This window comes from Rhinichthys klamathensis, unplaced genomic scaffold (genome assembly GCF_029890125.1).
Source record: "Rhinichthys klamathensis goyatoka isolate OS25496 unplaced genomic scaffold, OSU_Roscu_1.1 h1tg000330l_1, whole genome shotgun sequence".
Taxonomy (NCBI): Eukaryota; Metazoa; Chordata; class Actinopteri; order Cypriniformes; family Leuciscidae; genus Rhinichthys; species Rhinichthys klamathensis.
Genome location: NW_026606845.1, coordinates 851,946 through 862,389, shown reverse-complemented (window position 1 = coordinate 862,389; position 10,444 = coordinate 851,946). Strand labels below are relative to the sequence as shown.

At 40.7% G+C, this 10,444-nt stretch overlaps 1 protein-coding gene across 1 annotated transcript; it reads right to left on the bottom strand.

Annotated features, from left to right (window-relative positions):
• Positions 1–981: 981 nt before the first annotated feature.
• Positions 982–9,172, bottom strand: LOC130105926 (B-cell receptor CD22-like). Its single transcript, XM_056272114.1, has 9 exons — positions 9,068–9,172; positions 8,340–8,406; positions 7,892–8,236; positions 7,545–7,793; positions 7,203–7,457; positions 7,084–7,111; positions 5,116–5,333; positions 1,440–1,453; positions 982–1,089 (listed from the first exon to the last, which is right to left on the bottom strand). The coding sequence occupies exons 1-9, from the start codon at positions 9,170–9,172 to the stop codon at positions 982–984; spliced, it is 1,389 nt and encodes a 462-aa protein (XP_056128089.1).
• Positions 9,173–10,444: the final 1,272 nt, after the last annotated feature.

The following is a 10,444-nucleotide window of genomic DNA, read 5'->3' as shown; positions in this document are numbered from 1 at the left end:
AGATTTTCATACAGAGACGAGTCCAGTTCGGGTTTACAATCATCAAGTTGAGCAGTCTTTATGAATGAAGACAAAGTAAAAACAGGAGTGTGTTATTTAATTTCCCATACTTAGTCAATATAGATATTTACACACTGCCATTGAGCGTTTAATTCCTTTTGGCTAAAGGTGAAGAGAGTTTAGTATTTTGTAGGAAACACTTACCGTTACATTCCCATACACAGGATCACTCAATTCAACATCATAAGCGTTGCCTCTGTCATGATCAGGTCGGGGATGATTCATCTTTACCATTACGAGAAAATAAATAACGTCTATAAACAACTCACTAGATGAAGTCACTGCTACATTCAGACTTTCAATCTTTTAGATACCAATTAATTTACCTGATCTGTAAACTTCTGACCATTTTTCTCACCTGAGACTCCTGTGTGTCATTTCTCTTTTTCATCCACCTGGTTTTCCTTTAAAGACGGTGATTTGACACAATTACAACCAATCAGAATCAGAAATTATTTGATGTTTAATACACAGATATGATTTGAACTAATGGTATTTCTCTATAGGACATGGCACTGTCGTTTTGAATGTGATGAAATCTGGTCTATCTTCAGGATTTATGTCAGTAATTTTGTGAGCTTCAGATTTCCTCATTCAATAATGTCTCGGTTACACATGGTAACCCTCGTTCCCCGAGGGAGGGAACGGAGGCGTACGTCATGACCGACTGATAGGAATCTCGCTAGAGAAGCCAAACTTCGAGTGAAACTAAACAAGCCAATACACATTGGCGTGCAATCATTTGCATCAGCTGCGCAGCCTCGCAGTGCGGGTATATAACGAGCAGCTGGTGTGATTGCACTTCAGTTTTTTTTGCAGAGGAGCCAAGCTTGGTAAGCTGGCCACCCCGGGACTTACGTCTCTGTTCCCTCCCTCAGGGAACGAGGGTTACCATAGGTAACCGAGACATGCCCTTATCGGTCAGTCACTCTCGACGTACGTCGTGACCGACTGATAGGAATCCCTACCAAAGCGCCACAGCTGCTGCACCCCATCCAGCGCCCTGTGTAACTCTCTACACCTTCTTGCCTGGAAGGACGATTGGAGAAGGGCTTACACATAGTGTATATGTCACTGTTATTCCGTGATAACCCATACAGTGAGATTATTGGATAACACTAGGAAAGCGTGCCCGATCTGAGGGAGGGGAACGCTGCGGAAGGTATAGGTACACTATAATTACAGAAAGTTACACTGTAAAATCGCTTTAATTACACAGTACTTTCCGGGCTGTAATCTAAAGCGTTACCACCTTTCTTATTCAGTCATTCATTCACACACACTACAAAGAACCATAGACACACATCTTACCAAATCACTAACATCGTAATGATCACTGCAGCTCCACAAACCCCTCCAATGGATATGTATAATATCACCAGACGTCCTGCAACTGAGACAAAAGAGTAAAATATCTCAACAGATAAGAGCTGCACGATTAATCGTTAAAAGATAGCGATCTTGATTCAAAGCCAGATGTGCTTGTGCTAGTTGCATCACAAAAACAACGCATGCAACGGTCGATAAACGTGTCTTGACTTGAGAAGAAACTAAGCAGAGCAGAATGAGTGAGGCAGAGCAAAGCGCAAGTAGGTCTGATGATAAGAACCCTGACTTTGTTTTAGTACCGAAAAGAGGATTTTTTTGATGAAGGCTTTTTTCGGTTTCAAACCAGATGATGCTGCTCAGCAAACCATACATTGCAAGCAGTGTTTAGTCATCGTTTCTGCACTGAAGGGTAAAACCATCATTCTGTTAAAGTGTAAATTGCAGGTAAAAATTTTCACGAAGATAATGCAATCTGCTTACTAAACATAAAGATAAGAACTGCCCACCATTTTTTTTTAAATGTTTTTTATACCAAAATGCTGAATATAATATGAAAAGTTGGTGCGTTTTACAGTGGTTTTAAGCACGCCCCCTCCCTTCCACTAGGCTGGGCGTGACGTCATAAAAGGTACTCCAAGCTTTTACTGTCTATGCTCCAGGCCTGGAGTTACGTTATATTGGAGACCTAGCTAGCAAAAATGGTTAACTAATGTGTTTGTGCGGGATGTACGAACATCAAAAACTGGGGAGAGGCTCCACAAGTTCCCCAAGGACAAACGGCTGATTCGTGCCTGTAAGTGTTAGCATAACTTACCCGGAGGCAGAGCTTAGATCGGGCCCAAAAAAATCAAGCAAGACCCTACCCGAGCCCGCTGTGCCCGAGCCCGGTCCGGCCCTGCCCGACACATTAACTGTAATTATGAGCCCGAGCCCAGTTTAAACCCGACTATTTTTTAATACGTGGGTCGTTATAACTGACGTTCTCAACTACTTTCTATATTACTTTCTCCCGCCCGCAACATTTATGTTTTGTCCCGCTCCCACCCGCAAAAAGACTTTTTTTCTGTACCTCCAAATACTTTCAAGTTAGCCTACGTGTCGCCACCATACACATCAGCATACATGCTCCTGATCACTGTTATAACATAAAAGCAAGCGGGCTACTGCGTGCATGGTCTGGCATGACTGCGTGCAAAGTGCGCTCCCTTAATAATTCCTAAAAAGCTGACATCAGTTCATCGCGATCTCACACATCTCTGTTATTATCAATGAAGCTTTCATACACTATGTTTGTTATAATTCGAGGATTTGCCAGCATACAGAATTCAGCACTGAACAAAAAGTCAGTTTTGAGCGGTGAGGGGAGTCCATCGTAAATGCTTCTGATTGGCCATTATTGCGTTCAAGAAATCAACACATATGTCTGTGATTGGCTACATCGCTCAACGCTGCAGACATGTTAGAAATAGAAACTCTGCCTGTAAACCGTTTCAATTTTGTTTTAGGTCTTCGTATTGCTTTTCTGCAACAGATGAATAAACATGTATTCGTTTTTATGTTTTATTCATAGATATTTCTAGTTTGCGGGAGTCCCGCGAATCGTTTTATTCTCCTTCAACCGGCACACACAGAGTGAGTGCATTACCGCCCGCGCTCCCTCTTATGACGTCATCACCCAGTTACGTAAAAAACATGCTACCTTTGAAGAAACCCCAATAAATGTTAGTTTAACGCATTTTAAGACATAAATTTTTACATATATACTAGTGCTGGGCAAGTTAACGCGTTATTATCGCGTTAACGCATTTATTAATTAATGCCGACAATTTTTTTTATCGCGCGTTAACGCAGTTTTTTTTTAAATTATTATTTTGAAAGTCCGTTGCTCACTGGCTCTGAATACACATAGGCCTACAGTCAAACCATGATCACAGGAGGGGATGTTGGTCAGCCAGCAAATAACCCACCCAAACAAGCAGTGGAGAGGCTTTGGCAGGTTCTCTCAGGTGAACAGAAAGGGAGACAGCGCTCCGCGAGTGAATGACAGGCGCTCTATGGATAGTAACCATGCAACGGCTTCTGTGCGCTACGCAGCTGTAGCCTTTTTAACTTAAATTAAAATTATACATAACTTTACCTGATAGGCCTGCGTTTAGTTTAGCGGGGATGCTCTGCCATGTGAATTCCCTCCTGTTGATGTCCTGATAACTATTTAGATTCTGGAAACTCACAAACAGCGAGCCAAGGATCAGTCTCTCTTCCAATGATTTGTGCTGCGCGTGACGCGTCGTGTACAAAAAAGTTAGACAATTCCACTTCGGCAACGCGCGGGCGCGTGCGTGAGGCGAGTATGACCGCAACTATTTCACAGGAACGCACCCACTTGTCGCTGCACCTGTGCTCGACCACTTCACCTCACTCTAGGCTGATTTATACTTCTGCGTCGGACCTACGCCGGAGCCTCAACGCTATAGACTACGCGTTGGTTTTCATTTTTATATCTGCGTCGTTGTCCGCGTTGACGCGCAATTACATATGCAGAGGGAGAGTGTGAAACCCGGGGAGCGGTTCAATCACAGCGCTGAATTGACGTTACATTTTTGGAGAGATGCACGTCAGGGTACGCGCGCTACACAGCTAGGGCGTGACTTCGACGCAGAAGTATAAATTGGCTTTACCTCTGTTTAATGTAATCTTACGTGGGAAACCATGGCATGCCATGACCAAACCTAAGCTGCTTAACGTTGGTCGACTTATATCTGTAGTAGTGATCATGACCCTTTGACTACATAGACTGTTTCTGCTGCTCCCTGATACAAGATACCTGTTCAGAAAAAAAGAAAAAAAAAAAGAAAACTGGACTCGTTTTAACAAGCTAGATAAAAGGTAATGCCCTGGCAGTGGCAAATAGCTTTGTTTAAATATTTGATTTGATTACATTAATGTTAAAGTTGAGATTTACAAGAAATATTTTATTGATACTGTGTAAAGGGAATACTGCTGGTATAAAAGCACCTTATTTGTTTAAAGTTTTTGCAAACCACATGTTATTGCACTTTTGTAGCAGTACATTTAAATCAAATGTGCGCAATACACTACTTTAGAATTCATTATTCAATTTTGCGCGTAACAATGCGATTAATCGCAAGAAAATCATGCGATTAATCGCGATTCAATTTTTTAATCGTTGCCCAGCACTAATATATACACATTAAGCACTTTAATTTACACATTAATTGGTTGTGGTGGTTAACCTGCAATTTACACTTTAAATCACCTGAAATGTCATCACATACTACAGTATGAGATGGTTAAAAACAAAACTGCTTAATCACAGTACCAGCGGCTATTCAACGCAACCCAAAAATTTTGATAGGCTAGTGTTTCTTGCTAAGAATCTGTAATAGGTCTAGCCTGCAACACCTTTGAATGTTGTCAATGTTTAATTGTCTTTTTTTATTTATTTAAACATTACATTATTTTTGTTTACTGCATTTGTTTAAATGAGTATTATGTCTTATTTTGTTTCGATCTTGTTTGGTAACCTAATGTTCAGGGTTTGTAGATCTTTGAAATAATAAAGCTTTTCAGAATCGTGAGAGAATTGTGATCTTTATTCCAACCAAATAAATTGTGATTCTCATTTTAGCCAGAATCGTGCAGCTCTAGAACAGATTCATTTGAATGACTTTAGAAAGTGTAATGTAAGTATATGAGCCGCTCTACCTTTAACAGTGACAGTTACAGCGTCTGATTTCTGAGATCCATGTTGATTGTGAGCCTGACAGTAGAAGCGTCCACTCTGTAGTGCACTGAAACTCTGTCCAGATCCAACAGCTGAGGTTTCATTCTCCTTAAACCAGCTGAAGATCAGAGCAGGAGGGTTTGAGTCACTGATGCAGTTCAGAGTCACTGAATCTCCCTCCACTATTACACCAGATCCACTCATCAACAGTAGCCGCGTTTCCATTACCCTTCAAATTGCGCAAATTGAAATTGCGAATTGAAATTACGCTCAATGGAAACACGTCAATTTCGCAAAAACTCCCATTTATCGCAAAAAAGTTTTTACGCTCGCATGAGGAGGTTTTTCAGGCAATTCGAAAAAGGAATATTTCGCAAAACTGCAATGGAAACAGTTTTTGCGCATTTACAGTCACCTGACTTAGAATACGCGGTGTGTTTGGGGTCCGTGGTATACGCAAATAATAATAGGCTAATAATTATCATCCTTATTATAACATTTATTAGGCTATATATTTAGAAGATGCTTTTATCCAAAAAAAAGGAACAAAGCAATTAGTCAAATGTCATTCATAATGGTTAGACAACAATAATACAGGGCTAAGATTATCACAAATAAACACAAGATTTTGACGCATATCCAAGTGTTTGTGCAGAGTGTGGAGCGCGCTGCAGGCAGGGAGACGCGGGCGCGAACACTTGCGTTTTCCTATCAACAGTGGAAACAACTTAAAATACTCTATAATTTCTGGTCATACAGAAAATAATAATACATTATTCGCGCAACTATGCTTTTATTTGTGTAAACTCACAATAACAAGAAAACGTTGTGCTTTTGTAAAATAAAAGAAAACAATCATGCGCGCTTTCATGATCTCCGTGAACTGTAGCGCGAGAACTGAAACAAAGTATAGCCTATGTAGGCTAAAGCTTGAAATTTCCACTTTAAAACGAACAAATTCGAATCGAAAGCTACCTTCTGATTATGTAATCCGTATGAAAGGTGCATTTCTCTCTAAAGGTGCATTCGCGCGGCGCGCCTCAGCGGAGATGGAGATATGTTTTTAGCCGACACTAATTTAGAAAACAATAGTTTATTAATAAAATTAAAATGCCTCGTTATTCTTTCAGACACATTTATTGTCATTAGCCTATAACTCACCTAAAGACACCTTTCTGTAGGCTGTGGTTCCAGAGACATAGGCCTAAATATGGCTCTTCTCATTCAGCACTGCGGGAAAAATATAATTTTCAGGTTCTAATTTGGCCTTAGAAAACCATTAAAATCTACTTCTTCTTTTTTTTGTATTAAGTTGTGAATATTTTAAATGTTTAATAAAGGGGCAAAAAGTCATAAACAAACATCTTAAATTTAGTCTTTTTTTTTTTTGCGCAGCATTTGTGTACAGTTCAAATTTAAAAAAAATTGGTGTTCAACTTTGCATTTAAAAAAAACAACCACCGTTCATTTTACGTTTTGCAATACGGGTTAAATAAGGAAAAACGAATGGACACATGCAAATGTACACTGACCGTTTGTACTTTGGACAGAGTTCTTTATTAAATTCATAAAAGAAACAATAGGCTACAGGAATACTGGATTCTAAACCTCAAAGAAATGCCACAATCAGACCTCGGAGCAGAAATGAGGGAGAAACACCCAGAAACTCCTTATGCCGTTCGCAGTATACGGGTCTTTCCCTGCCATATGCTTGGATAACACACCACGTCTCCTTCTATTAATAATAATGTCTATTGTGGTGGTGGCTGTGATTTAGGGATATAGGCTATAAACCTACCAGTTGATGTTTAAATGACTTATCGCGAGAGGGAAAAAAGGACGTTGTAGTCGCATAAAATCAGTAAATGGAAACGCCGTCATTTAGCAATAGTTTTTTATCGACATTTAGAAAAAATCGCAAAAGTTTTGCGCAAATCTGTAATGGAAACGTGCTAACTGACACGCTCCTGGGAGGATCTAAAACAGACAAAAATTAATATTCACAATAACTATTACAAAATTATGTGTTTGGAAATTTTAACCAATTTGCATATGATTATTAACTCACACATGATGTTTAAAGTCACAGCATCAGAGTATTTCTCTCCATGTTTATTGATGGACTTGCACTTGTATTCTCCACTGTCATCAGAGCTGATCTTTGAGATGTTGAAGATTCTTCCAGATCCTACAATCGTTCCTCCTTTAAACCAGCGGATTTCTGCAGGAGGGTTTGAGTCACTGATGCAGTTCAGAGTCACTGAATCTCCCTCCACTATTACACCAGATGGACTGATGGACACTGAGACGCTCTTTGGAGGGTCTAAAAGGGACAAAAATTAAAACCTTAAATCATCTAATTCAAACACAATCTCCTAATTTTAAAAAGACTAAGTGAATCTGCACTCACACGTGACATTGAGCTGAACATCAGGAGAGACGTGAATGTGTCCGTCTACAGCACAGCTATATCTGCCTGAATCCTCTCTTCTGACTGACTGCAGCAGGAGTTCATTGTTTCTGTCTCTTCTCTCAGTTAATGGCTGTGAGTTTCTGTACCAGATGAATGTTGCTCTGTCAGTCAGAGCGCAGCTGCTTTTACATGTCAGACTGACTGAATCTCCCTCTGTCACTCTCTCAGGAGACTCCACCTGAAGATCTGAACACAACACACACATTATATCTAGTGCTGCTGTCATACACTGATTATTATTTAACATAATGCACAGAAGAAGAGATAAACCTCACCAAAGTCACCTGTGACAGTAAGAGTCACTCCTGGAACACCAGTCCATTTTCCATCAGGTTTATCAGTGATGAATCTGAAATAGTACATGTGTGAATCCTTCAGTGTCACATGACTCAGTCTGACGGTGCAGTTCTGCTGTTTATCTCCCAGATACTGAAGCCTCTGACTGTATTCAGGGTCATCAGACAGATATGGAGGCTCAGGATGTGTTACCGGTGTTTTGGTCCAGAACACTTCCTTTATCTGATGTCCAGTAGGGTATGTATAAGAGCATCTCATTATCACTGTTGAGTCCTTTAGTGCACAGATGTGTGAAGGTCTGTAACTCACATTCCAATCATCACTAGAAACCCCTGAAACATAGAATTCATTCAGAACAATTAAGGAGCATCATGTGCATAAAAAATGCCGTATCCAATTTATCTTTAGTGTTTCTAAAGTGTTGCACTGACTAACCGTGAATCATGAGAAGAACGATCAGAGGAAGAGGACGAGCCATTCTGAGTGATGTCACTATCAACACCTACAACACATGTACAGTGGCTTATTTTTCAACTTTACCTCTTGTCGTTTGTCTCATTTTTACACATTACGTTTTTCATATTCTCAGTGCATTAAATGTTTCATCAAATATATTATATATTATGTGTCTGTGGTGTATTAAATATGGAGTCATCTCATCTTTAACAAGGCTTATCAAGCAGAATCGCTGAAGGAAACTGACTTCAGCCACAGTCTTAGATGAACTCCACTGAAGAGAAAAGAAGACATTAAATCTGAAGATCTCAGCAGAGGAGGATTAAACAACTCCACAAACAGCATTACCAGCTTCACTTATTACTAACCAGACTGACTTTATTTCTATCAGACGTCTACAGAAGTTTTATTGAGAATTAACAGAGGTTTAACTCTGTGTTTCATTTGAAGTCACCATAACAGTGATTAGTGTTTCCATTAGTTGGGCTCTTAACTCTTATTAGTGGGTGGCAAAGGCAAGGCACTCACTTATTGCTCAAACTTAACTTTTATAAGAGATCAGGGGTACGATGTTCGCCCCCGGGGCAAAAAGGCGGCCGAAAAATCCCATAGACTTAAAGGTTTCAGACACTAAGTTTCAGTGCTTCCTTCATATCTCCAAAAAGTCTTTAGTTTTATTATATTTATAAAAGAAAGTTAGGCTGTACCGAGCGGGTGGAGGCGTGCCGTGTGGGCGGAGCTAAATAATCACGAGCGCGCGAAGCTTTTGCATTGAGAGTGTCTGGAAGCTGTGACATCCCAAAACAAACCATGGCTAACAATCAGATTCAGCCATACATTTTTGATCCCGAATCAGATCCCGAGGCTGAAATTGAAGACGAGCAGCAGCAGCAACGACTACAGCAGGACGTCTCTATGTGGTGTGTACTGGAACTTATATTTGCTTAGCGGTTTTTGTAAATGACTAATTTTCACTTTATGTCGTCGTATTTTTTTTTCTTTAAAGGTGTACATGTGGGAAGTGTAGTTTGATGCCGACTGAGGCTGGAGCTTTTTAAAAGTAGAAATGATTTGAACTTGAGCGCAGTGTTTTTTTAGCACACCATGTCATGCGCGAGTTATAACTTACAACATTTGTGTGTGTTTACTTGTGGTTTATGAGGACATGATTTGGTTTTACAATAAACAAACAGACACCTACAGTGGCCAGCTAAACAAATGTATTTAAAGACATTCTTGAACAAATCCTATGCAGCGCTGCCGATGATCTCCTGTTGAAGCGCGATGATGTGCGCGGTCTCGCTCTCCTCTGGTCAACGTGTGGGCGGGCGCGCTTTTCCGAGAGAAATGCTCATATAAGGAGTTCTACTCTCGTCTACGTCATTAGATCCACGATCGAAAAAAAACAGCCGAAACTTGTACCAACCCGGAAGTAAGATTTTCGGCACAGAAATTCTCCGTTAATCGTCCAAAATATTGTTTTTAAACTTTGGCCATGTTTAGCATGAGAATCCTCCTCTTTAACACTGTAAACAACTCTGAATACATGAAACACCATTGTACCCCCCCTTTAACATTGCGACGAACTTTGAGGAGTCACAGCTCAGAGCGATGATTTCGCAGAAATGTGTGATTTAGCATATTGGAAGTGGCTGGCAGGCTCTGTAATGCTGCGTTCACACCAAATGCGAATTGAGCGTCTGGAGCGAGTGATTTCCATGTCAAGTCAATGTAAAGACACGTTTACGCGCATCTGGAGGTCCTGCGGCACGATAGACGCGTTTATCGCTGCGAGATTTCGCATCCAGTACGCGCGAAAGAGGCGAATATTTGGAGCTTTTTGTGCATTCATGCGTTTGAAGCGAATTCGGGTCTGACGCCCGAGTTAAAGAATCTGAACTTTGGCGTCTGTTCGCGCCGCGTTAACCAATCAGGAGCTTGGTTGCTGCTGTCACGTGGTGAAGTGACAAACTGGGTACGCCTCCGGAGGGTCTGGTGGACCCAAGTACGGCGACAATGACAATGATCCCTACGCCACTGTTCTGCTCTCCAGAGCAAATACAGAGCGGTGACTCTCTCAATGA